The sequence below is a fragment of the Dermochelys coriacea genome, chromosome 1 (assembly GCF_009764565.3).
Source record: "Dermochelys coriacea isolate rDerCor1 chromosome 1, rDerCor1.pri.v4, whole genome shotgun sequence".
NCBI lineage: Eukaryota > Metazoa > Chordata > Testudines > Dermochelyidae > Dermochelys > Dermochelys coriacea.
In genome coordinates, this window is record NC_050068.2 from 26,772,863 (window position 1) to 26,800,855 (window position 27,993).

Sequence of the window (27,993 nt, forward strand, 5' to 3'; positions counted from 1 at the left end):
TGTGTTGAGCAGTAAAACAATTTTTTCAAAAGATCTACTTTAAAGCAAAATTTTGTCTTTGGAATCACATTTGAAGCTCCCACTTACCTTGTGTGAACTCTTGGCCCCATTACATTCAGTAGGGCTGGGATTTCACACTTTACATGGAACCTTGTCTGTACTTCTGAAGGCAGAGTTTTAAACACTTAATGGATGGGAATGCCATTAATTTGGAAAATACTTATCTATTCTCCATTGACTAAATGCAGCCCACTGGTTGGAGAAATGCTTAAATACTCAGCTTTTTCCATTACAGTGTAATCCCCTTCCATAACAATGTGTGTCTAAAATGAGATACATGTGGATAGTGAGGTGTAAGCGACAATCCATTTATCACCTAACCCCTCTCCCACATTTGCATCTCTAAACTGGCTCCCATTTGCATGACACATCTAATTTAAGATTCTCATCCTTGCCTTTATGGCTCTGCACTGCTCTTGCTTCATATAAAGTCTTCTCTCTGCTCTGCCATCAAAACCAGATTGAATGCCCTATTTGTTTCCTGTTCCCATACCGGTTTACATGTCTTTTTCCAGGCTTCCCTTGTACATTGAATGACCTTTTTATCCTAGTTCTTGAAACTACCAAGTTCTCATAAGAAGTGGGTCCATAGTAAGAAGAACACATCAGGGTTTCTCAGTGCATCCTGTCTGACTTAGAATCATAGAATCATAGAATCATAGAATATCAGGGTTGGAAGGGACCCCAGAAGGTCATCTAGTCCAACCCCCTGCTCAAAGCAGGACCAAGTCCCAGTTAAATCATCCCAGCTAGGGCTTTGTCAAGCCTGACCTTAAAAACCTCTAAGGAAGGAGATTCTACCACCTCCCTAGGTAACGCATTCCAGTGTTTCACCACCCTCTTAGTGAAAAAGTTTTTCCTAATATCCAATCTAAACCTCCCCCATTGCAACTTGAGACCATTACTCCTCGTTCTGTCATCTGCTACCATTGAGAACAGTCTAGATCCATCCTCTTTGAAACCCCCTTTCAGGTAGTTGAAAGCAGCTATCAAATCCCCCCTCATTCTTCTCTTCTGCAGACTAAACAATCCCAGCTCCCTCAGCCTCTCCTCATAAGTCATGTGCTCTAGACCCCTAATCATTTTCGTTGCCCTTCGTTGTACTCTTTCCAATTTATCCACATCCTTCCTGTAGTGTGGGGCCCAAAACTGGACACAGTACTCCAGATGAGGCCTCACCAGTGTCGAATAGAGGGGAACGATCACGTCCCTCGATCTGCTCGCTATGCCCCTACTTATACAACCCAAAATGCCATTGGCCTTCTTGGCAACAAGGGCACACTGCTGACTCATATCCAGCTTCTCGTCCACTGTCACCCCTAGGTCCTTTTCCGCAGAACTGCTGCCGAGCCATTCGGTCCCTAGTCTGTAGCGGTGCATTGGATTCTTCCATCCTAAGTGCAGGACCCTGCATTTATCCTTATTGAACCTCATTAGATTTCTTTTGGCCCAATCCTCCAATTTGTCTAGGTCCTTCTGTATCCTATCCCTCCCCTCCAGCGTATCTACCACTCCTCCCAGTTTGGTATCATCCGCAAATTTGCTGAGAGTGCAATCCACACCATCCTCCAGATCATTTATGAAGATATTGAACAAAACGGGCCCCAGGACCGACCCCTGGGGCACTCCACTTGACACCGGCTGCCAACTAGACATGGAGCCATTGATCACTACCCGTTGAGCCCGACAATCTAGCCAGCTTTCTACCCACCTTATAGTGCATTCATCCAGCCCATACTTCCTTAACTTGCTGACAAGAATGCTGTGGGAGACCGTGTCAAAAGCTTTGCTAAAGTCAAGAAACAATACATCCACTGCTTTCCCTTCATCCACAGAACCAGTAATCTCATCATAAAAGGCGATTAGATTAGTCAGGCATGACCTTCCCTTGGTGAATCCATGCTGACTGTTCCTGATCACTTTCCTCTCCTCTAAGTGCTTCAGGATTGATTCTTTGAGGACCTGCTCCATGATTTTTCCAGGGACTGAGGTTAGGCTGACCGGCCTGTAGTTCCCAGGATCCTCCTTCTTCCCTTTTTTAAAGATGGGCACTACATTAGCCTTTTTCCAGTCATCCGGGACTTCCCCCGTTCGCCACGAGTTTTCAAAGATAATGGCCAAGGGCTCTGCAATCACAGCCGCCAATTCCTTCAGCACTCTCGGATGCAATTCGTCCGGCCCCATGGACTTGTGCACGTCCAGCTTTTCTAAATAGTCCCTAACCACCTCTATCTCTACAGAGGGCTGGCCATCTCTTCCCCATTTTGTGTTGCCCAGCACAGCAGTCTGGGAGCTGACCTTGTTAGTGAAAACAGAGGCAAAAAAAGCATTGAGTACATTAGCTTTTTCCACATCCTCTGTCCCTAGCTTGCCTCCCTCATTCAGTAAGGGGCCCACACTTTCCTTGGCTTTCTTCTTGTTGCCAACATACCTGAAGAAACCCTTCTTGTTACTCTTGACATCTCTTGCTAGCTGCAGCTCCAGGTGCGATTTGGCCCTCCTGATATCTTTCCTACATGCCCGAGCAATATTTTTATACTCTTCCCTGGTCATATGTCCAAGCTTCCACTTCTTGTAAGCTTCTTTTTTATGTTTAAGATCCGCTAGGATTTCACCATTAAGCCAAGCTGGTCGCCTGCCATATTTACTATTCTTTCGAGTCATCGGGATGGTTTGTCCCTGTAACCTCAACAGGGATTCCTTGAAATACAGCCAGCTCTCCTGGACTCCCTTCCCTTTCATGTTAGTCCCCCAGGGGATCCTGGCCATCTGTTCCCTGAGGGAGTCAAAGTCTGCTTTCCTGAAGTCCAGGGTCCGTATCCTGCTGCTTACCTTTCTTCCCTGCGTCAGGATCCTGAACTCAACCAACTCATGGTCACTGCCTCCCAGATTCCCATCCACTTTTGCTTCCCCCACTAATTCTACCCGGTTTGTGAGCAGCAGGTCAAGAAAAGCGCTCCCCCTAGTTGGCTCCCCTAGCACTTGCACCAGGAAATTGTCCCCTACGCTTTCCAAAAACTTCCTGGATTGTCTATGCACCGCTGTATTGCTCTCCCAGCAGATATCAGGAAAATTAAAGTCACCCATGAGAATCAGGGCATGCGATCTAGTAGCTTCCGTGAGTTGCCGGAAGAAAGCCTCATCCACCTCATCCCCCTGGTCCGGTGGTCTATAGCAGACTCCCACCATGACATCACTCTTGTTGCACACACTTCTAAACTTAATCCAGAGACACTCAGGTTTTTCCACAGTTTCGTACCGGAGCTCTGAGCAGTCATACTGCTCCCTTACATACAGTGCTACTCCCCCACCTTTTCTGCCCTGCCTGTCCTTCCTGAACAGTTTATAACCATCCATGACTGTACTCCAGTCATGTGAGTTATCCCACCAAGTCTCTGTTATTCCAATCACGTCATAATTCCTTGACATCACCAGGACCTCCAGTTCTCCCTGCTTGTTTCCAAGGCTTTGTGCATTTGTATATAAGCACTTGAGATAACCTGTTGATCGCCCCTCATTCCCAGTATGAGGCAGGAGCCCTCCCCTCACAGACCTTCCTGCCTGTGCTTCCTCCCGGTATCCCGCTTTCCCACTTACCTCAGGGCTTTGGTCTCCTTCCCCCGGTGAACCTAGTTTAAAGCCCTCCTCACTAGGTTAGCCAGCCTGCTGGCAAAGATGTTCTTCCCTCTCTTCGTAAGATGGAGCCCGTCTCTGCCCAGCACTCCTCCTTCATGGAACACCATCCCATGGTCAAAGAATCCAAAGCCTTCTCTCCGACACCACCTGCGTAGCCATTCGTTGACCTCCACGATTCGACGGTCCCTACCCAGGCCTTTTCCTTCCACGGGGAGGATGGACGAGAACACCACTTGCGCCTCCAACTCCTTTATCCTTCTTCCCAGAGCCACATAGTCCGCAGTGATCCGCTCAAGGTCATTCTTGGCAGTATCATTGGTGCCCACGTGGAGAAGCAGGAAGGGGTAGCGATCCGAGGGCTTGATGAGTCTCGGCAGTCTCTCCGTCACATCACGAATCTTAGCCCCTGGCAAGCAGCAGACTTCTCGGTTTTCCCGGTCAGGGCGGCAGATAGATGACTCAGTCCCCCGGAGGAGAGAGTCCCCGACCACCACCACCCGCCTTCTCCTCTTGGGAGTGGTGGTCGTGGAACCTCCAACCTCAGGACATCGCATCTCATGCCTCCCAACCAGCGGAGTCTCCTTCTGCTTTCTCCCCCCAGACATATCATCTGGTCCACTCTCCGCATTGGTACCTGTGGAGAGAACATGAAAGCGGTTAGTTACCTGTGTCTGTGTTACTGGAACCCGGACATTCCGCTTACCTCTTCTGGAGGTCACATGTTGCCAAGCTTCTTCACTGGCCTCTTGGCTCCTCTGTGCAACCTGCTCTACATCTTTAGAGCTTTGTGCCCCTAGAAGGCTATCCTGAGTTTGGTCCAGAAAATCCTCAGTCTCTCGTATACAACGCAGGGTCGTTACCTGTTGCTCCAGACCTTCAATCTTTTCTTCCAATATGGAGACCAGCTTGCACTTTGTACAGACAAAGTCGCTTCTGTCCTGTGGAAGAAAGACAAACATGGCACATCCAGTGCAGGTCACAACAGCTGAATTCCCCCCTTCCATATCACCTACCTACTACGGAGCTTCCTCAGAGACGTTGGCAAGATGTAAGCCTCAATGGGCTCACTCCAGGCGAACTCCCAGGCAAACTCCTGCTGTGAGCTGCTCTGCTGTCCCCGCTGCTCCGCTGCCGCTCAGCTGGTTCGCGAGGCTCCGGCTATTTTTAAACAGCCAGGCTTCCCTGACGCAAACACACAGACACCCTAATGCCCGCCCCCTGCAGGCTAGCAGCCAATCAGACACTCACTCAGGCTCCCTCCCAGCAAACACACGCTCGGATACTTCCTCAGCAAGCAAACACACACACTCGGATACTTACCAGTCCCAGGCAAACTCCTGCTGTGAGCTGCTCTGCTGTCCCCGCTGCTCCGCTGGTTCGCTGCCGCTCAGCTGGTTCGCGAGGCTCCGGCTATTTTTAAACAGCCAGGCTTCCCTGACGCAAACACACAGACACCCTAATGCCCGCCCCCTGCAGGCTAGCAGCCAATCAGACACTCACTCAGGCTCCCTCCCAGCAAACACACGCTCGGATACTTCCTCAGCAAGCAAACACACACACTCGGATACTTACCAGTCCCAGGCAAACTCCTGCTGTGAGCTGCTCTGCTGTCCCCGCTGCTCCGCTGGTTCGCTGCCGCTCAGCTGGTTCGCGAGGCTCCGGCTATTTTTAAACAGCCAGGCTTCCCTGACGCAAACACACAGACTTAAGTTGTAATATCTTTGGTGCAGGGAATGTCTTTATATTGTGTTTTGTGCTATAGTACTATATCAGCATTTTTCAAAAGTAATTATTGTAGTGTTTAATTCTTGCTGGATGTTTTCAGAATCAAATATCTTGGTAGCTGCAGTTGGCTCTGCACTTACTGTTGGCACTATAAAAGTAATAAGAATAATTTGCATAGATTTAGATGAAAATGTCATCTTTTATCTCAGTAATAGCTGCCTGTCTGAAAGTGTTTAAAAAGAAAGCAATTTGATTACAGTAGCACCTCAGAATTAGGAACACCAGAGTTACAAACTGACTGGTCAACCACACATCTCATTTGGAGCCGGAAGTACACAGTCAGGCAGCAGCAAAAAAAAAAAAAGGCAAATACAGTACAGTACTAAAAAAATAAAGGGAAAGTTTAAAAATAAAAAAAGATTTGACAAGATAAGGAAACTGTTTCTGTGCTTATTTCATTTAAATTAATATGGTTAAAAGCATCATCATTCTTCTGCATAGTAAAATTTCAAAGCTGTGTTAAATCAATGTTCAATTGTAACCTTTTGAAAGAACAACTGTAACATTTTTTTTCAGAGTTACAAACATTTCAGAGTTACAAAAAGCCTTCATTCCCAAGGTGTTCGTAACTCTGAGGTTCTGTTGTACTTACTCTGGGGGGCTCAATCTTGCCAGGTGCAGAACTAGAACTAGAAGAAATATTTTAGTATGTGATTAAATATCAGCTTTCAAAAGTGCTCATAACTTGAAATTCTGGTCTATTTAGATGGCCAAATGCCCAAATTCTTGAAAATCTAAGCCTCTGTGTCCAAATTTTTCCATGTATAAAATGAGAATAATAATATTTATCTCACAGGATTTAACTAATGTTTGGAAATACACACTGTTTACTTTTATCCTGAAGAATCAAAATCAAGATCATTTTTACAGACTGTATATAGGAGTCACGCTTCCATCCCTGAAATGCAGCCTTCTCTTGTAGCAGAATACAATCGTTGTTCTGCACCAGCAAAACTGTTGAATCACTCATATGAATTCTTACAGCAGCTTGTATTTTCACTGGGCCTCTGGGAGAGGAATAAGGTTTTGTGCCTGCAGATTCCTTTCCAGTATTAGGGCCATGATTTGTGAAATCTGACTAAATCCCGCTCCCCTTTGAAATCAGTGGCAAAACTCACATTAACCTCAGGGAGAATAGGAGCAGACCCAAATTTATGGCTTGTATTGCAGCAGTGCCTAGAAATTAGGGATGTAAATACCATTTAAAAAGTTAACCATTTAAATGATTCAAAAATATTAAGTTTAAACAGTTAACCAATTAAGCGGCTGGAGCTAGCCAGGGTCATGGTGAGCCTGCTCTGGGCGGTGCGGCTGGGGCCGCTCTGGCTGGCGTAGGACCGCTGTGGTTGGCCGGCCTGACGACTAGTGTGGACCCACTGGGGCCAGCCGGCCGGTCCAGGGGTTAACGGTTAAGGTGGGTTAACCAGTAAGACTCATGCTTACCAGTTAACTCGTTAACATTTTACTTCCATACTAGAAACCCCAGTCAAGGTCAGGGTCCTGTTGTGCTAGGCACTGTATACAAACGTAGTCAGATGGATCCTGCCATATGTAGAGGCATAGAGAGGTAAAGTGGCTTGCCCAAAGTCAGACAGTAGATTGGTGGCAGAGCTGCTAATAGAGGCCAGGGGAAGAGATCCTCACCGATGCTCCAGGCTCTTTACCCTGGGTAAAAAGGCTGGAGCAGCATATAGGCACCCTAAAAGCCTTGGTTCCAGCAGTGAGAGGATTGCCCTCGTGCAGTTACTGAAGCAGACTGCTGTAAGGCTGCTTTCTGAGCAGTATCCCTTTACAAGGTCTGGTGTAGGAAGTGAGTGGAGGATGGGAGGGGCATGTTGGGACTGGGGATTAGGATTGTGTAAATTTCAGGCAGGAGTGCAGCCCTGAGACTTAGACTTTCATTATGTACCATAATGTAGATTTGTATTATGTACCTGAGTTGCATGCCTTTAGGTAATTTCCTGCGTCCGTGAATTTGCTGATAATTTCACTATGGTTATGAAGATAATTTTTATCACGTTTGTGCTCTCACATTCTAGTCTGTATTTAGTTGTAATGGATAGCATGCTGCAGCTGTCTTATGCAGTCTTTCTTTAGGATAGCCTCGTAAATGAGGGGGCTTTTTCATTGCCTTTTGCTTTGTTGTTGAGGAAAATGCTGTTGTATAATAAAAATTGTTTTCTCTCTACCTTCTCTGTGTTAAAAGTAGTGCGAATATAATTTTGTTGATGTCAGTACATAACTTTTCTTCTAAATTAGGCAAAGTGTGCTGTGATTGCAGCTTAGTATAATAAACATGATAGTTTTGCAGTTACCTCATCTTCCCCCTGCACCTTTATTTGTTGTATCTACCTGCAGTCCCTCATCTTGTGCTAACATTGTTAATTTTGGGGGACACTGGCTTTTTAAAAAAATTCCTTGTGTGTGCAGCACCTTCCTCAACGGGGCCTTGATCATTTATTGAGGATTTTAGGTGCTACCCCAATATAAATAATAATAATTTTTTAATGGTTTTAACTTTCCTCCCAAAGATACCTTTACATTAAAAATGTTTTCGCCTGTATTGATTTAATAGGTGTTAATCCTTTGCAAAAATTAAAATTGAATTAAAAACACTGAAAATAAGCATGCAGTAGAACGTTGCTAATCTGCCCACTTCATGGCCAAAAATGCAATCTCATCTGAAATGATGACTCCTATCAATAAGAATCCATAACTTTTACAAAAAATGCTACAGTATGCTTATGTGTCAATTAAGTCCTAGTCCCGCAAGGTCCTGAGTGCCCTCAACTTCCACTGATGTCTCTGTTTTCATACTTCTCTGTGACAGTACCTGGTGCACTGTTGAAACTAGATAAATACAAAGGACCTTCATTATACCATTGAGATCCTTGGAATTACACTGGCATAAAATTGGTGTAACAATGTGGAGAATTTGCACTAACATGTTATGAAGTATTATCAATCACTAAAATTAAACCACAAATAAATGGGAAAATACATTTTCTGATCCATATATTTTTTCTTTGTTTTCTTATTATGGCCTGATTCTGCAAAATGTTGAACTCCCTTAACTCTCCTTGACTGTAGTGGGAATCGAAATAGCCAGCACCTCGTAGGAGTCACACAGCACTTTCCCTTCTTCACTAATTCACAAAAACGTAGTCATTTGCAATGGGTCTCCCATTCATTAATTCAAATTAATGAGGTTCTACTGCATCTGAATTACGTTCAATTACTCTCATTGATGACACCGGCATTACTAAGGCAAACATGGTTCAGCATAATTAAAGTTATTCACCTCTTGAATGTTTGAAAGGGTCATATTCTGCTGTTATTTCACATACAGAAACCCCCATTGACAGCAGCTAGAGTCTTACTAAATAATGAGGGCAGAACATAAAGCTCATTTGTTCTGCTGGATATCCAGCCGATGAAGGGCACACAAATTGCTGCGCTGGCCTGCACTGTGTTTCTGGGCCTTCCACTGATAGCGGGGAAAATGCCTCTAAAGAAACAAGCCACTCTGGAGTTTTGATAAGGCATAACTGTTAAGGGTTGTGCCAACTCTGTTAAATCCATTTCAGTTTTCTGTAAATTTGATAAATGAGTGTACTCTGAAACCTGTCATAATGCAAGGCACTGATACAGACTAACACGGCTGCTACTCTGAAACCTGTTTTCATGAGGGAGCCTTGTAACTGGTCAGAGCATGTTGTCATGTCACTGCAGTCTTATAAATAATGAGAACAGTGACTCACAATTAAGCGTTTTGTTCATATTGTGCTTGGAGCCCCTAACTATCTTTGGTTCACAAGATGGCAAAGTTATAGTTTTAATGGATTTCGTTCTTGTTATAAAAGGGGCTCTTCTTCTTTTGTAAGAACTGCATTGGCATGTGGATACAAAGTCCAGGAAGTAATCTTGCAAATATTTTGTTGATTTTTTTTTTAAGGCAATGCAGGGGCCGCATCAGCACTAATTTGGGAGGGGTGGGTAATATACCAACAGAAATAATGGCAGTGATTCCTTTTTTAAAATAGTCTATGCAGCTTTCAAAGATTAACTTATTCTGCCTCATTTTTACAAGTCAGTCAACTTAATTTTAAAAAAAAGTTTCTCTTTAAAAAGTGCATAAATGAGCAAGCCAAAATAAGAAAAATGTACAAAAGTATAAATGGTGAACAAATAGTAGAGCCACTTGGCAAAACCTTCCATGAATTCATAGTTCCTGTACAGTGCACCTGTTTTCCCATCCAGCTCATTTCTTGTGGCGATGTTCCCTTCAACAGAGCTGTGGAATGCTCACCAAATAATCCCATCCTTACAAAGTACAAACCACTGTGGGAAAGTTTAGTGAGTCATTAGAGCTGGACCAAGTCTGAATTTGGCCCTATGACTCTGGGTCTGGCTGCATTCAAGCTGGGAGGTGTGATTGCCTGTGTTAGCTCTGATTGAGCTAATGACTAAAATTAGAAGTCTAGCTACTGTGGCACAGGTAGTGGGAGGGTCTAGCCTGTGTGAGCCTGTCCAAGACTCTAGGCACATACTGAGGTGGCTAACCCAAACTTCTGCAGCCCGTGCCTCCATAGCTACACTTCTAATTTTAGGTGTTAACTCAATCAGAGTGAGCATGTGTGTGTATGCCTGAGCTAGGAATCATGCCTCCCACTCGAATGTAGACGTACCCGTAGTCCTTGCAGACTGCACCTGTTACCTCCTATTCAACAGGATATGTTGTAATCTGCAGAGGAGCTTGGATTTCATTGATGCTCAAACTGAGGGCTAGTCTACACAACCGTGCTACATTGGTGCAGCTGCGCCGTTGTAGCACGTCTGGGGAAGACATGCTATACCAACACGAGAGCACTCGTCCATCAACATAATTACCCCACCTCAGCAAAAGATGGAAGCTGCGTCAGCAGAAGAGTGTCTCCCGCCGACATAGCACCAGTGTGAACAGCTGATAGGTTGATGTAACTTGCGTTGCTCAGGGGGTGGCTTATTCACACCCCTGAGTGACATGAGTTACATTGACCTAAGCTGTAGTGTAGACAAGCCCTGAATGAGGTAGGCAATGGTGGTATGCTTGAGTACAGCACAGAGGCTCATGATTAGGTTGGTGGAGAAAGGTACTATATCATTCAGAAAAGTTCAGAGGACCAATATTGTTACCCCCGAAGGTGAAATGGGAACAGTTAGATTAAATAGCTAATTGGAGAACCCTGATTTATTTTTTCTTACATAATGGATTTAATATTGGAAAAAACTGAAATGTTAATTAGCTGTTCTTTTTAAATTTTGACTTTTGATACAATTTTGCTCTGCTTTTTAGGTACCCAGATAAGCTGTTTTCCTCCCAGCTCATTCTCCTGGCGCCAGGCTGCGTATGTGGATTCTTACTGCTGGGCAGCTGTGCAGCAAAAGCAGTTATCACAGAGCAATTCAGGACACATTCCACTGTGGCTTCATAAAGTATGTACTGATATATTTTCTTCTTGAAAACTGAGTCCAATGCAGAAGCCTGTATTTCCCTTTCCCTTCTCCCCATCCCCAACTTCTCTTATTGACTCAAAACCATTCATTATAGTACTTGTCAGTCTATTTTTAGAGCATATATTTCACTGGTATCCAAATATGGCATTGTTGGAAAAAGTATTAGCTTAAAAAAAACCCTCCTGCCTTGCCATACCCAGTAAATGTTGCCAATTATCTGATTTACAAATAATGGCAACATTAAAGTGTTATCCTCTGAAACACATCTAAGTAAACCTACACCACATATTTCTCCCAAGTGTAAATTCTGAGTCATGTCTGCTGATTTTAATGACCCCTTTTTGCTCCTATTAGCACTGCACAGTCCACAAAGCTATAAGAAAGTGAGTTGGATTCTGTTTCATCTCATGACATTAACTAAGGGACAGATTTTGCCACTGTTACTCAAGTAGCATAGTAAGTAGAATAGAATCTTACTCTATCAGTGCTCCCACTGGCTTAGTAGGACTCTTCCTGGAGACCTGCTGAAGTCCATGGGACCATTTAGCATGAGTAAGGTTGTCACAATCTGATCCTAAGATCCAATTGTAGAGCTAATAGCAATAGTCTGTATTTATTTTGTTTTCCTTTGAGTTGGTGAATTTTTGTTATTTGCTTTCTCTTTATTTAGTTTTATTCCTAACAATTGGGCACTGATATTCTCTCGCATGTAGCAGCGGACCCTTGAATGCTACCCATGGTGAACATCTGAAGCCATTCATAGTTTTTAATTTTTGCCCAAAGGTAGGGTTACCAGATAACAACTGTGAAAAAACGCGACAGGGGGTGGGGGTAGTAGGTGCCTATATAAGAAAAAGTCCCAAAAAACGAGACTGTCCCTCTAAAAATGGGACATCTGGTCACCCTACCCAAAGGGCTTAGTCATTTTGGCAATAGGTGCTATCCCAAAGATGGATATATGGCCTTATTACCATGCTCTCTGTAGTGGTTTAATTAGCATTACCCTTGATTTTTTGTGATGTTTACTTTAAATTAGGGCTGTCAAATTATTAAAAAAATTAATTGCAATTAATCACACTGTTAAACAATAATCCAATATCATTTATTTAAATATTTTTGATGTTTTCTACATTTTCAAATGTATTGATTTCAATGACAACACGGGATACAAAGTGTACAGTGCTCACTTTATATTTATTTTTGATTACAAGTATTTGCACTGTAAAAAAATAAAAAATAGTATTTCAATTCACCTAATACAAGTACTGTAGTGCACTCTTTATCATGAAAGTTGAACTTACAAATGTAGAATTGTGCACAAAAAACCGTGCATTTAAAAATAAAACAATGTAAAATTTTAGAGCCTACAAGTCCGCTCAGTCCTACTTGTACAGCCAATCACTCAGACAAACAAGTTTGTTTACATTTGCAGGGGACAATGCTGTCCACTTCTTGTTTACAGTGTCACCTGAAAGTGAGAACAGGCATGCCATTGTTGTAGCTGGCGTCACAAGATATTTACGTGCCAGATGTGCTAAAGATTCATATATCCCTTCGTTCTTCAGTCATCATTTCAGGGGACGTGTCCATGCTGGTGACAGGTTCTGCTCAATAACAATCCAAAGCAGATTTCTGTTTTGGTGGTTCGGGTTCTGGTTCGGGTAGTTTCCGCATCAGAGCGTTGCTTTTTTAAGACTTCTGAGAGATGCTTCCTCCTCAACTCATCCCTCTCAGACTTTGGAAGGCAGTTCAGATTCTTAAATCTTGGGTCAAGTGCTGTAGCTATCTTTAGAAATCTCACATTGGTACCTTCTTTGCATTTTGTGAAATCTGCAGTGAAAGTGTTCTTAAAATGAACAACATGTGCTGAGTCATCATCCGAGACTGCTACAACATAACATATATGGCAGAATGCAGGTAAAACAGAGCAGGGGACATCCAATTCTACCCCAAGCAGTTCAGTCACAAATTTAATTAAAGCATTTTTTTTAACAAGCGCCATCAGCATGGAAGCATGTCCTCTGGAATGCTGGCCGAGTTATGCTACCCCCAATGACTCTTAAATGAGCTCATTTATACTTGACAGAACTCCTGAAGCATTGCCGGGAAGTCGGTATTAATGAATGCCATTCTATTTCTGTCTTATTAGCCTTCATGCTCAGTAAGGTCCCAGGAAAGGAGCCACATCATAATTGTCAACAGCACCCTCCAGTTCCTGTTGGGGTGTCTCTAGGTGTTTGATTCCCATTTGTTGTTGCCAGGGATAGCTGCTGCTTGCTGCATCTGTTACTTTGCTTGCTATATTGATTGCACTTTCACATCAGAAAAGGGATTCAGCTGTCTCCCAAAACACACTGTGTGCCATGGGGTAGTAAAAGCTCATCGTCCTACACCTTTTGTGTAGATAAGATAAAAAAGCACGCTGTGTTTGTGTTAGCACAATGATATTCACAAGTGACGGGAACCTTGTTTAGTTCAAGTAAGGGAAGATTAACCAAATTCATCCCAAGTGCAAGGTACTGAAGTCAGTGGAGAGACATCAGAGATAAATTTGGGTCCAAAATTTTTAAAACAGTGTTCAAGTTTGTATTTGTGGGTTTGTAGAGACACGTTTGTTTGCAAAGCACCACAAGTGCTGTTTACTATTCTGACTCACTTTCCGCTGTGATGTAATGGCATGCAGGAGAGCTCCATTTAAAATAGCTAAGGAGGCACTACATTGTGTTTTTTAGGTTAAAGGCATGGGGGTGGGAGAAAGTGCATTTCACTTTGAAATGAATACTCCTCCTTGCTGCTGCTTGTTTTCTGATTTATGTTAAAGTAACACCATCAAAGTTTTGAGAGCTAAAATTGCATTTAGTATTATGTTAAATTAGTTTAAATCATAATAGTATATAAGTAATAATGAAAGCAGAGTAAGTACAGGAACTTTTTTTGGACCTGTTTTGACATGGATTAATAAAACAGCAAATGAATAAGAAACAGGTGGGTTGGAAAATGTCATATGTATTGAAAATAGTTTGGGATTCAGTTTAAGATCTAGGGCCAGGATAATCTCCAAACCAGATTGCATTCCCTCAGGGTTCCATGAGTAATATGCCTGCTCTTTCTCCCACTGAAGCCAATGATAAAACTCCCATTAACTTCAACAGGGTCCATAGTGAATTTAATTCCTGGCCTCTGGAAATTGTTATTAGTTAATTTCTATTTGTGGAGGGGTTTTCCCAGGCATAATCTTTCTCTTTCTCCTAGGAGACAGATGAATTCAGAACCTGTAGTCAATTAGCCTAAGATATCTGATAGCTTTTGATCCTTCTCTTCCCCCTGAGAAATTTCTTAGTCCCATATCGCTCTAATTCTTGCTTATTTTATCTTTTTTCTGTCCCCCATGCTTTTCTCATTACATGGCAGAGGATTTACTTTTCTTAAAGCTTGATTCAGACCTGAGGTTGCAGTTTTCACAGCTCTATTAAATTAGAGTTAATACACTAAACTAGTGCTGTACCAGCCTGAGTGTTTGGGTCACACTGGATGGATTTTATCCAAAAGTATTTATCCAAAAGTCAATGAGAGCTGAACATGCCATAGCCGACCTTTTCTGTATGTTGCTAGAGTCTTCCCATGCCATGGCTCCCCGGGTGTTCGAATGCCTTCCTTAGTTCAGCCTCCACCATAATAATGCTCTTATTGAGCGCTCCACCTTTATACAACACTTTTATTGGGTGCCCCACAACTGTTATTTCCTCCACTTTTAAAAAATGATTCTGTCCAAACATGAATTTATCACTCTCATTAAAGTGCCTTTTTAATTTATTATTTTTAGTTTATTTATTAGATCCTGAAGTAATTGACAATGGTATCATCTGCATGACAGAGAGATTACAGGCTTGGGATTCAGGCTGCCCTCTGTGCAATTGGGGAAAGAGCCCTGGAGTATGGCTTTAAGTATTTTGTAGAGATTCATTATATGTGGTGTCAGAACCTACAGATAAAGACAGAACAAGCAGCTGCACATATTGAATATAGGTATTTGAGTATGCAAACAAACTTAAAAACAAACTTTACTTCATCTCATGCACACATTTTACATATACAGTTAAAGTGCATCATATTTTGATAATGAAACATTTTCCATTCCAGTAGTAACTCAAGAGGATGTTCAAAAGTAGCTGCTAAAAGTGGACATTTTTAAATCAGCAAGTCTGGGTAACTAGCATCTAACAGTTTTAAAAGAATTGGCTGAGGCGCTTGCTAGACCGTTAATGTTTATTTTCAATAACACTTGGAACATTGGTGGAGTTCCAGGAGACTGCAAGAAAGCCACTGTTATGCCAGTATTTTAAAAGGGTAAACTGGATGACCCAGGTAGTTATAGGCCTGTCAGCCTGACATTGATCATAGACAAAACAATGGAGCAGCTGATGCAAGAATTAAAGGAAGGTAATGCAATTAATGCCAATCAACATGTGTTTATGGAAAATAGATCCTGTCAAACTAACTTGATATATTTTTGATGAGATTTCAAGGTTGGTTGATAAAGGTAATAGCGTGGATATAACAGACTGACTTCTGTAAGGCATTTGACTTGGTACCATATGACATTTTGATAAAACAACTAAAATGATACAAAATTAACATGAAGAAAAGGAGTACTTGTTGCACCTTAGAGACTAACAAATTTATTTGAGCATAAGCTTTCGTGATCTACAGCTCACTTCTGTAGCTCACGAAAGCTTATGCTCAAATACATTTGTTAGTCTCTAAGGTGCCATAAGTACTACTTTTCTTTTTGCGAATACAGACTAACATGGCTGCTACTCTGAAACCTGTCAAAATTAACATGGTGCACATTAAATAGATAAAAAACTGGCAAACTGATGGGTCTCAATCTCTTTGGGCCAAATTTTCAGAAATAACAACTTTCATAGATAAGGCCAGAAGGAGCCAACTAACCCTACCCCACTCCTCCTACACTTCCTGCCCAAACTGGCTGCTCAGAGACCAGACCCTGTAGATCTGTGACACACACTGGAATAAATATTTTCCATGTCTAGGTCTTAGGCTAGTATTTTTGAAAAAGTGTGACTTCCAGTTAGGTAGGTAAATAAATGGTTGTGTTTTCAAAACAGCTCAACCTATGAGCTCTCATGAAAATTTGGCTCCTGTGTGGGTACAGAACACTGGAAAAATATGGCCCTGAGCTCTGCTGAAAATCTGGTTTAAAGTTTTTTTTTTAATTAATGTGAATTATTACGTGGTGTCAGATTTGGTGGCTTACATGTAATAGTGGTCAGTAGGGTAAGAAAGTAATACATTTCTTTTGTGGCTTTCATAGATTATCAAATATATTTTGTGACTTAATTTTATATCTTTTCAGGAAAGTACATAACATAAGAAAATGCTTTTGTAAATGTGTCAGTGATACCACTGAGGGGGAGAGAGGCTTTAAAATACTGATGTCACTAAATCATGTTACTAGAGCTATTGTTAACATATAAAATGATGTCTCGTATATTGCACAGTGTGGTGGCAGATAGGAGCTGCAGAAGATTATCGGAGCAAATTTTGCATCTTTGATTACTCTGCTGTGAGTCTTACTCACAAAATACAGGCAGATGGTGCTGCAAGACTAATCTCTTTTATACTGTATTGTTTTTGAGGTCATGTGTTAATATTTCAGTTTATCATTCTGATTAAATAATGTTAATCACAGGACATGCGTAGCCTGGCTGTGGAAGCTATACTCCAGTTCTGCCACTCTAATTTGCACTGAGTAGGACCTTACTCCATAAGTGGGACCATTGATTTTAGTGTTTCTTTAATAACATGGCTGACATTGTACTTTCTCAGAGTAAAATCTCTTGGAAACGAGAACAAGGGCTCAGAAAACTCACCTTTGGGAATTGCTGACAGTTGCCCTGTTCACAAGTGTGAGGGGTTTGTAGTTTCCCAGAGGGATCAAAGGGAGTGGTCTCCAAACACTGCAGAGCTCAAGGATCCACCAGGAAAACCAGCTCCAGCCACATGGAGCCAGGTGCATTGTTTTACTTTATCCACTTTGTTTGCTTGGACTCTGCTTGTCTCCATGAAAAGGGGCTACTCCAGGAGCTAGCCACCTGCACCCTTATCCGAGGGAATAGTTAGCACAGAGTGACAGTTAATGTTGCTTCTAGCATCCTTAACTTCCATTGGCTTGTCAGGCAGAAATATTGCTAAGCTTGGATGGGAACATGCTATGTATATGGAATGTTTGCTCCCAGTTCCACCCATTATACCCCAAGATGCCCATCCCAGACACCCAGAGTAACAATCACACAGCATTTACGCTGAGCAGCTGCCAAAGACCCAGAGAAAGGGAAGCACACACCTTAGGGCTTATCTATGCTTGAAATGCTACAGAGGCACAGCTTCCGCTGTGCCACTGTAGCGCTTAAGTGTAAACACTTCATATGCTGATGGGAGGAGTTTTCCCATTTGCATGGGAAATCCACCTCTCTGAGAGGTGGTAACTTGCTGGACAGAAGAATTCTTCCATTGCCTAGTGCTGTCTACACTGGGAGTTAGGTTGGCTTAACTACACCACTCAGGAGTGTGGATTTTTTCACACCCTCAAGTGACATAGTTAAGCCGACTTAATTTTCTAGTGTAGACCAGGCTCTTGGCTCCCCCCTACTTTCCTCCTGTTCCAGCCTTTGAGCTCTTTTACTAGAACTTTTCTTTTTTCTTTCCTGTGGTGGTGACTCATGATTATTCAGCATGAGGGATAATCTAGGATGGGCATGTCTAATAATTCATCATTGTCTTCTCCTGGGCTGGACAATGGATGGGTATTTGAAGTTTGATTTTTTTGTGAGGTACTCCTCCCTGCCATGAGGTGTACTTGAAGTTGTAGTACAGGTTATGAACAGTTTTCTGCATACATAAATACATAAATTTATAACCACAGTCTGAGATGCACACTGTATGACATCTACATATCTCACAATGATCATCAAGTTCAGAACATTATAAGTTTTCATAAATGACCTTTCTCATTATACTTTTATGGTACAATAATACAATATGCAGTCAGTTGGTTCAACTGCTTGTTTTTGGGGTTTGAACCTTCTGTTCTTCCCTTGGGGTGTCTGGACCCTGATCGTTCCAATAGCGTATTGACACATGTACATAAACTAACTGGTGATGTTCAGAATCTGAACATTCCTACAAATGGCTTCGGTTATCTGAATCCTAATCACGAAGGAAGGGCCTTTTGCATGTACAGTAAACTCCAGTATCATAGGGATAGCTGGGTTAGTCTGGATCTGTAAAAGTGGCAGAGTGTCCTGTGGCACCTTATAGACTAACAGATGTAATGGAGCATAAGATTTCGTGGGTGAATACCCACTTGGGACGCATGTAGTGGAAATTTCCAGAGGTTAGGTATAAATATGCTAGCAAGAATCAGGCTAGGGATAACGAGGTTAGTTCAGTCAGGGAGGATGAGGCCCTCTTCTAGCAGTTGAGGTGTGAAGACCAAGGGAGGGGAAACTGCTTTTGTAGTTGGCTAGCCATTCACAGTCTTTGTTTAATCCTGAGCTGATGGTGTCAAATTTGTAAATGAACTGAAGCTCAGCAGTTTCTCGTTGAAGTCTGGTCCTGAAGTTTTTTTGCTGCAGGATGGCTATCTTTACATCTGCTATTGTGTGTCCAGCAAGGTTGAAGTAGTGTTCTACAGGTTTTTGTATATTGCCATTCCTAATATCTGATTTGTGTCCATTTATCCTTTTATGTAGGGACTGTCCAGTTTGGCCGATGTACATAGCAGAGGAGCATTGATGGCACATGATGGCGTATATTACATTGGTGGACATGCAGGTGAATGAACCGGTGATGGTGTGGCTGATCTGGTTAGGTCCTTTGATGGTGTCACTGGTGTAGATATGTGGGCAGAGTTGGCATCGAGGTTTGTTGCATGGATTGGTTCCTGAGTTAGAGTTACTATGGTGTGGTGTTTATTTGCTGATGACAATATGCTTCAGGTTGGCGGGTTGTCTGTGGGTGAAGACTGGCCTGCCTCCCAAGGCCTGTGAAAGTGAGGGATCATTGTCCAGGATGAGTTGTAGATCACTGATGATGCGTTGGAGAGGTTTTAGCTGAGGACTGTATGTGATGGCCAGTGGAGTCCTGTTGGTTTCTTTCTTGGGCTTGTCTTGCAGCAGGAGGCTTCTGGGCACACATTGATCTGTCTCCTTATTTCCTCGTGTGGGTATCGTATATTTGAGAATGCTTGGTGAGAATCTTGTAGCTGTTGGTCTCTGTCTGAGGGGTTGGAACAAATGCGGTTGTACCTCAGCGCTTGGCTGTAGATAATGGATCGTGTGGTGTGTCTGGGATGGAAGCTGGAGGCATGAAGGTAAGCATAGCAGTCAGTGGGTTTTCAGTATAGAGTGCTGTTAACGTGACAGTCACTTATTTGCACCGTGGTGTCTAGGAAGTGGACCTCCTGTGTAGATTGGTCCAGGCTGAGGTTGATGGTGGGGTGTAAGCTATTGAAATCATGCTGGAATTCTTCCAGGGTTTCCTTCCCGTGGGTTCGGATGATGAAGATGTCATCAATGTAGCGTAGGTAGAGAAGGGGCATGAGTGGACAAGAGCTAAGGAAGTGTTGTTCCAGGTCAGCCATAAAAATGTTGGCATATTGTGGGGCCATGCGGGTGCCCAAAGCAGTGCCACTGGTCTGGAGGTATATATTGTCACCAAATTTGAAATAATTGTGCGTGAGGATAAAGTCACAGAGCTCAGCAAACAGTTGTGCTGTGGCATCATCAGGGATACTATTCCTGACCGCTTGTATTCCATCTGTGTGTGGGATGTTTGTGTAGAGAGCCTCTACATCCATGGTGGCTAGGATTGTGTTTTCTGGAAGATCACTAATGCATTGTAGTTTTCTCAGGAAATCAGTGGTATCACTGAGATAGCTGGGAGTGCTGGTGGTTTAGAGTCTGAGTAGAGAGTCCACATATCCAGACAGTCCTTCAGTGAGAGTTCCAGTGCCTGAGATGATGGGGCGTCCAGGATTTCCAAGTTTGTAGATAGAAGAACCCCGGTTGGGGTTCTAAGGGTATGTTGATTTGTTCCTGTGTTAGTGTAGGGAATGTCCTGAGTAGATGGTGCAGTTTCTTAGTGTATTCCTGAGTGGGATCTGAGGAAAGTGGCCTGTAGAATTTGGTATTGGAAAGTTGTCTGGCAGCCTCCTTTTGGTAGTCAGACCTGTTCATGACGACAACAGCCCTCCTTTATCAGCCTCTTTGATTGTAATGTCAGGGTTGTTTCTGAGGCTGTGGATGGCATTGCGTTCTGCACAACTTAGGTTATGAGGCAAGCAATGTTGTTTTTCCACAATTTCTGCTTGTGCACGTTGGCGGAAGCATCTTATGTATAGGTCCAGACGGTCATTTCAACCCTCAGGAGGAGTCCATGTGGAGTTTCTTCTTGTGCTATTGGTGGGAGGGTGTCTGTGTATCAGTGTGCTGTTCAGTGTTATCTTGAAAGTATTCTTTGAGTCGGAGATGGTGGAAGTAGGCTTCCAGATCACTGCAGAACTGTATCGTGTTTTTGGGGGTGGCGGGGCAGAAAGAGAGTCCCCGAGATAGGACAGACTCATCTGCCGGGCTAAATGTGTAGCTGGATAGATTGACAATATTGCTGGGTGAGTTAGGGGTACCACTGTTGTGGCCCCAAGTGGCAGGTAGGGTTTTAAACAGCTTACATTCCTTTTTCCTTTATAGAGAGGTGAAGTGTGTAATGTAGATCTCCTGTCTTATTTCATAAAGTCCATTTGTATGGAAGGTTGGTTATTTATGTGAGTCTCCAGGTTGGAGAGCTCTTTTTAAACTCCAGATTATCCAAATAGCATGGGGGGTGGGGGATGGACATTATTTGGATAATGGGGTGTTCGGATAATTGAAAAGGCAAGTGCCATTCAGCAGCAGGTTGGCCTTCCCCATGGCCAGGGGCTTGTTCTTTCAGTTCTGACTAGGGGGGCGGGGGGCTCTCTGCTCTGCCCCATCAGGATCGCAGCCTCCCCTTTGTGCATGCAAGGTGTCACCTGCGCTGCCACAAGAGCTGTTCAGCAGCAGTATGGTCTCCCCTATGGCCAGGGACTTGTCCTCTTCCTCCTCCTGGCAGTCCTGGCTGGGAGTCTCTGCTCTATTACCTGAACCTCTGCATTATCCGAATCCCCTCCTTTTCCCCTATCGTGAGGTGCACAACATACGTGCCTTCTGCAGCACATAACTCATGCTGGGGGACAAGGAAGGGATTTGGATAACGTGGAGGTTCAGATAATAGGGTTTCAGATAAACAGAAGTATACTGTATTCATATTTACTAGTTCACATCCAGCATTATAAACTTCAAAAAATGCTGTTAAAAGAGGCCCTACTAATAATCTTAGAACTAAAGCACTCTGGGGCAAAACTGAATTTCATTTAAGGGATAGTAAAACTCTTCAATTTATTTGACCATATAAGGCTTTAGCACCAACAAGAAACATGGCTAATGTAATGCAAACTATCCCAGAAACATCTCTCCGCTCCTTGATGTAATGCTGCCACCTTGTGAATTGTGAGGCATTGAAATAAATTTTTTTGAAAAGCAAATTGCATGCTTTGATCCGTACACCAAGCGCCAGTTGTTTATCCAGGTACAATTGTCGTGAAATTTTTTTTTAAAGTGAAGACTTATTTTGCCCACTGTTTGTTTTAAAAGATTGGTATGGGAGTGTAAATAAGGTTATTTAAATATTGGTTAGATGAGCTGGATAATTTAATAAATCCTTTCCATTCTGACTCCTGATTCTTCTGTCAAATCATCTTTTGCTTTTCTTCTCTGCTTGTTCATTCATATCAGAAGTTTCATGTGGAAATTATCTTCTGTTCACAAGTTAACCCCCCTAAAGAAAAACTGATGAGGATAATGAGATGAGGAAAGAGGGTTATGAACCAGACCTTGAAAACATCATGGAATTCTTGGTAAATGAAGACTGCTGCTTCCAAATAAAACAGGCACAAATGTTTCTTTCCAGGTGTGGAACACAAAACAAACATCTGCAAGGTTCCCCCTTGTGCTCTCATTAATATTATCATTAATTAGCCCAGCACCTAGGTGCCGTAGTCATGGACCTGGATCCCATTGTGCCACACACTCTACAAACACAGAACAAAAAGTCTCTGCATCAAGGGGTTTACAATCTAGGTATAAGATGAGAGACAGATGGAGGAGTACCAAGAAACCATGCAATGATATTGGTCAGCAAGATAGGCAGTAGGTTCAACAAATCAGTGGTCTGGATTTTTGTAGGTGTCGTGGCAAAGGAGGATTTGAAGGAGGATAATGAGGTAGGTTTGTGGAGGTTCGTGGGGCGCACCTCCCAAGCATGAGGGATAGCCTGGGAGAAAGCACAAAAATTCTTGTTTGAAAACGTAATAAGTGGAGGAGGGAGGCTGGCATCATTGTCTCACCAGAGGTGGGAGTCAATATCTCGATAGTGAATGAAAGATAAGTGGGGTGCAGATTGATGAAGGACATTGACAGTGAAAGCAATAAGCTTATGTTTAATTTGATAGAGAAAAGGGAGGCAGTGGAGGAATGCAAAGAGAGGGGCATGACATGGTCAAAGCAGGTTAGGAAAATGAAATTTGCAACTGCATTCTGAATGGATGCAGGGGCAAGATTGCATTTGTTAAGGTCAGAGAGAATAATGTTGCAGTAATTGAGACTTGAGATGATGAGAGACTGGGTGCGAGTTTTAGCTGTGTGGATGGATAGGAAAGGCTGTATCTTACAGATGTTATACAGAAATAATCTGCAATATTTAGACAGTCTGGATGTGAGGACCTACAGAGAGGATCAAGCTGAAGATGACAACCAGGTTATTTGGCTGCATGACAGGCAGAATGGTGGTGGTGTGCACAATGGTTGAGAAAAGAGGTGGAGGGAAAGGAATTGAAGGTGGTAGATTGAATGCTGTGTTTTAGTCATGTTGAATTTCAGCCGGTGACCAGACATGCAGAAGAAGGTGTCAGAGAGACAGGCAAAGGTTTTAGTTTGAACAGAAGGAGACATGTCTGGAGCAGAGAGGTAGATCTGTGAGTCATCAGTATAGCGATTGGTAATTGAATTTGTGTTTGAAGATGAGTTTACCCAGAGATAGGGTGTAGAGGGAGAAAAGAAAGGGATCCCAGAAAGATCCCAGTGGAAACTCAACAAAAAGCTGTATGAGGGATGAGGAGGATCCCCTGAAGGACACAGTGAAGGAGAGATGAGAGAGAACCAGGAGAGGACAGTGCCGTGGAAGCCCAGGGAGGAAAAGATTTCAAGAAGAAAAGCATGGTTGACTGTGTAGAAGGCAGTTGATAGGTCAAGGAGGATGAGGATGGAGTACTGGTTCTGAGTTCTGGCTAGGAAGAGGTCATTAGAGACTCTGGTAAGAGCAGTTTCATTTGAGTGCAAGTGGTGGAAGCCGGATTGGAGAGGGTCTAGAATAGAATTGGAGGAGAGGAACTCCAGATAGTGATTCTGAAGTGTGTTCAATGAGCTTAGAGATGAAAAGGAGAGTGGGGGAGGAGCAGGAAGTGGGGTCAAACATGTTGGGGTTTTTTAAAGATGGGAGAGACTGGAATATGCTTGTATTGTGAGGTGAAAGAGCCACAGGAGAATGAGGTTAAGGAGAAGAGTAGGGGAGGGGATGAAAGTGGGTATGAGGGAGAGCAGGAAATGGAGAGGCACATGGAGGGGTTAGAGGAGGAGAGCAGACAAGAAACTTCTGCTTTTGTGACCCCCACCTCCACCTCATGGTCTGATCCATGGTGGGGAGTGTGAGAGAAGGAAAGGCCTCTCTACAGGAGGGCAGCTACAGAGGCAATGTTGAACAAAGGGATCCAGGTCTCCATGAGAGACAGGAGCTGAAAGAAGCAAGATAGGAAGAGGTTCTGGATTGATGTGATTTTTTTTTTAAATAAGAGATGGAGTGGGTGGTCCAGAGACATCAAGAGAGGGGGAAGGAGGGAAATGGGCATGAGGTTAGGAATGGAGGCAGAAGAGGGGCAGAAGTGGGGTCTGGGACGGGTGCAGGAGGTGGGGAATGGAGGGAGGGCCACAGCTGGGTAAATATCACGAGAGGTGAGGAAGAGGGTGTGGCTGTGGTACCTAGATTTGAGTGGCTGAGAAGAGGGAGAAGATTGAGGTGGAAAGGGGAAGAGGATGAGATAGAGGTGATGAGGAACTGTAGAGGGGTGAGAGAAACCAGGAAGGGGTGATGGAGCCAGTGGGGCAAAGGGAGGATAATTGATGCTATGAGGCAGAAGATGGATGTGATGAGAGCTGTGGGTGGGTGGCAGAAGGACAAGATTTCAAAGTAAATAAATAAATAAATTCCACAACCCAGGAGGTGTAAAGGTATGTGCCCAGCCCAGCAGCTGAGTCCTTGCTGGCTAAGAAGGGTCATTGACACTGTTATAGGCCAGTCCCCCCTGTAGCCATCCCCTTTTAGGGTGTGAGGGAGTAGGGCCAGGCTGCTTTGCAGAAGCAGCTTGGCCCCCAGCCCAGCACTGCGTCCTTGCTGGCTAGAAAGTCTCCCACCCACCCAAATCTCAGTCTTCCTCACTTCCTAATCGTGATGAGTTTTTGAAAACTAATTTGTTTATGGGCTAGTCCCCCTTGCACCATGTCCCATCTGTTCCAATTATAAAATGCATGCACAATGGCACTATTTTTCTTGAGGACTTGGAAAATTGAACCAATGTCTTTGCCCACATATAATTGTGATGGGACCAAGCAATATAAGTAGTGGCAAGCAATAGAAGCTGAAGTAGTTAAGCTTCCCATGCCACACGTGGTACAGCAATTTCAGATTTTAATCAGCAATTAATGCTTCACAAATTTGTTATTTACTATGATTAATGCTTGCAAATTTTTGACTTTGCTGTTACCGTTTTACAACATGGCAAGTTTCCTGATTGGCATGTTAATTGTAGTCAGAGTGTGTATCATCTCCTGCTGTTGAGAGACATCATCGTTTCCTAAGCTATATGTATTAAGGTATGGTAAGAGAATGAGTAAGAGTAGAGGCAATTCACAGGATTTTGTCAGAGTTGTGTTAGATGTTGGAAGCAGCTTTCCTCCATAGGTGTATATGCATCAGGTAACACAGAGCAGATTCAGGTAGCATCTTTATCTTTGCTGAAAATGCAAGAGAGGGCTACTGGCCACAGTGACCGACTGACTGGGCTAGATCCTCAGCTGGTGAAATCTGTGTAGATCCGTTGACTTCAGTAGAACTACATCATCCATTTGAACCAGCTGATGATCTCTTCATGGACTTTCACATGTATGTGTTGAGGAAAAAAAATATTTATAATTTTAAAATCAAATGAATTTTGGTCATCATGACTATAATTACAATTCCCTGGGTTCTGATACTGGAGTTCATTAGAATATGCTTTGAACTAAAAGTTAAAGCATGGTAATTTAGAAGTTCATGGATGAATAAAATGGATAATTATGTTTGGTAGAATTAGACAATATATGCATTTGAAAGGATTTTCAGATATTATTGCTGCTTTATACATTTAATATTAATATGCCTTGAGACTATATTAAGAGGGACAAAGTGGATGAGATTGGTGGAAGGGACGAGAAGACCAGAAGAAGAGCTCTGTGACGCTCAAAAGCTTGTCCCATCCACCAACAGAAGTTGGTCCAATAAAAGACATTATCTTCCCCATCTTGTCTCTGTCTCATCCTGGGACCGGTGCAGCTACAGCAATACTACAAACAACCTTGAGAATGTATTGCCATTATTATATGATTTATTTACATTTGATAAGAGCATGCATTGAGTAGGCTATACTGGCATGAATAGTGTTAAGCTTACAGTACATGTGTTTTATAACCATCCTTACATAGGAAGAAAGTAGTAACACGTAACCAGGTTTGAAAGTTTTATAAAACAATTACTACCAAGAAACCAATATGTAGAGCCCTGCAATTGACCAACTCCCAGGTAGGGTGGGCTGCTGATTGGCCTGCATTTCCTAGCTCCTAGGATTCAACCTGGAACTGGGGCCATGTGAATCCTCTTCTGCTCTGTTCCAGCAGCCCACCCTACCCATCCTGAACTAGGAATGGGAACCCGGCCTGACAGGTGCTGCGGGTCTAGCTGATCTCCAATTTGGAGGTCAGGAAGGAATGTTTTTTCTCCTGGGGCCAATTGACTGAGGATTGGGGAGTTTTTTGCCTTCCTCGCAGCACCTTTGAGCCACAATTGGTTAAGTATAAAGGTGCTTAGTACTTAACTGAGGTTCTTTGGTTGAGTTGTTAATTCCTCACAACTTGCAGCCTGTTTCCAGTGCAGTCAAAAAATAAAATGAATAGTTCGCTGAGGTAGACCTGGGATTTTGGGATAAGGTGAGACTTTGTCGCTCCCATGGCCAAGGTCCCCATCCCTTTACACCCTCCGTCTCCCTCGCCATAACGAAGGGTGCTAGGACTCAGAGAACTGAATCCTGGGGGGAGTAGGCTGAGGAGAGCCTACACGATGGTATATGGTCAGAGCCCTGTAACCCCTGCTCTGGATCCAATTAAATGCCTGGTATAGGAAAAAGAAAAGGAGTACTTGTGGCACCTTAGAAACTAACAAATTTATTTGAGCATAAGCTTTCGTGAGCTACAGCTCACTTCATCGGATGTATTCTTTTTGCGAATACAGACTAACACGGCTGCTACTCTGAAACCTGGTATAGGAGAGTATGGGTGATGGGAAGGTAGTACTCCTCCCTTGTGTTAAAGTTTAATAAAAGGCACGGCCAGCTGTTTAATGCCATGCATGTGTCTGTCCTCATTTTGCCACTGTGTTCACATCAGATGACATTGTTCTTGTCAGTTTCACACTTGCCCACACAGTTCTGAATAACCGTGGTGAAAATGTGGTCCCGAATTTTGTTACGTTCTCTCTGCTTCTGTTTGGCAAAATCTGAGCAGCAGCAGAGGCAGTAGATCTCTCTGTCCGCACACTCAGGAAGATGGCTCTGCATTAGTTCTTAATGGGAGCGTTTCTTTGTAGCTATAGGACTATTTCCTGGTTTAGTTTCTTTTTCTTTCTTTAAAAAAAGAACAAAAGCTTAAATTCTGCATAAATTTTTGGCTTCCCCCTTCTCCCAATCCACTCCCTGGTTAGTGTGAGAATGGGTTTTTATAAAACGGAGTGCCTTGTCCAAGAAAATATTCTTATTTGGCTTGTTTTGTTACAGATGGATTCTAATCTAACAATTTTTAATGCTATTTTTCCTCTTCCAGTTTTTCCCATATATCCTGCTACTAGTTGCTATCCTGTTGTATCTACCATGCTTGTTCTGGCGCTTCACTGCAGCACCCCATCTTTGCTCAGATCTGAAATTTATTATGGAAGAACTTGACAAGGCCTACAACAGGGCAATCAAAGCAGCTAATAGCTTTCACAGTGGAGACACTAGAGACCCCAGCAGCCTGCCTCCAGCTGTTAATGAAAACTTGACACAGAGGTAAGGTGCTGTAGCTTGGTATTTTTGGCCTTTATTTCTTTTAGCCTTTAATAAGTATAATATGTTTGGAACACTTGTAAATCAGACGCATACTGTAAATTTATAGCAGACATCTTAAAGATGAGCTGAAATGTTTTTTTAAAACTGTGTGATTAAAAATTTAAGATCCCAAATTGATAATAAAATGTGTGTGTGGAGTTAGAACTTACAAACAGCTACTTTTTTCAAACGAAATACTTGAAAATCAGGTCTTCTTCCTCTCCCTTTGTAGACCAGTCCCAGCCTGAGGTGGATCTGTGTTTCCTTTGCTGCAATGGATGTCAGTATTGCCTACAACAGCATTAGGAAGTGCTGGTGGCTGCATTCCTTACCTACCGGTATAGTTATTTTTCACATCCTTTGATGTGGAAAGCCACTACTGGGCTCCCCTGCCATGCTGTTCTTCTCAGAGTTGT

At 43.0% G+C, this 27,993-nt stretch overlaps 1 protein-coding gene across 3 annotated transcripts in view; it reads left to right on the top strand.

The window, feature by feature from the left end:
• The window catches only part of HEPHL1 (hephaestin like 1), a 118,303-nt gene extending 90,850 nt beyond the window's left edge, over positions 1-27,453 (top strand). For 2 of the 3 annotated variants that reach the window (XM_043504157.1, XM_043504158.1), the window contains 3 exons: positions 10,817-10,956; positions 16,828-17,011; positions 27,315-27,391. In XM_043504157.1, coding sequence (XP_043360092.1) covers positions 10,817-10,955 — 139 coding nt within the window. In that variant the 3' untranslated portion in view covers position 10,956; positions 16,828-17,011; positions 27,315-27,391. Of the gene's footprint in view, positions 1-10,816; positions 10,957-16,827; positions 17,012-27,314 lie in introns of all 3 variants that reach the window. The other variant, XM_038412461.2, reaches the window with a different exon arrangement.
• The last annotated feature ends 540 nt before the right edge of the window (positions 27,454-27,993 follow it).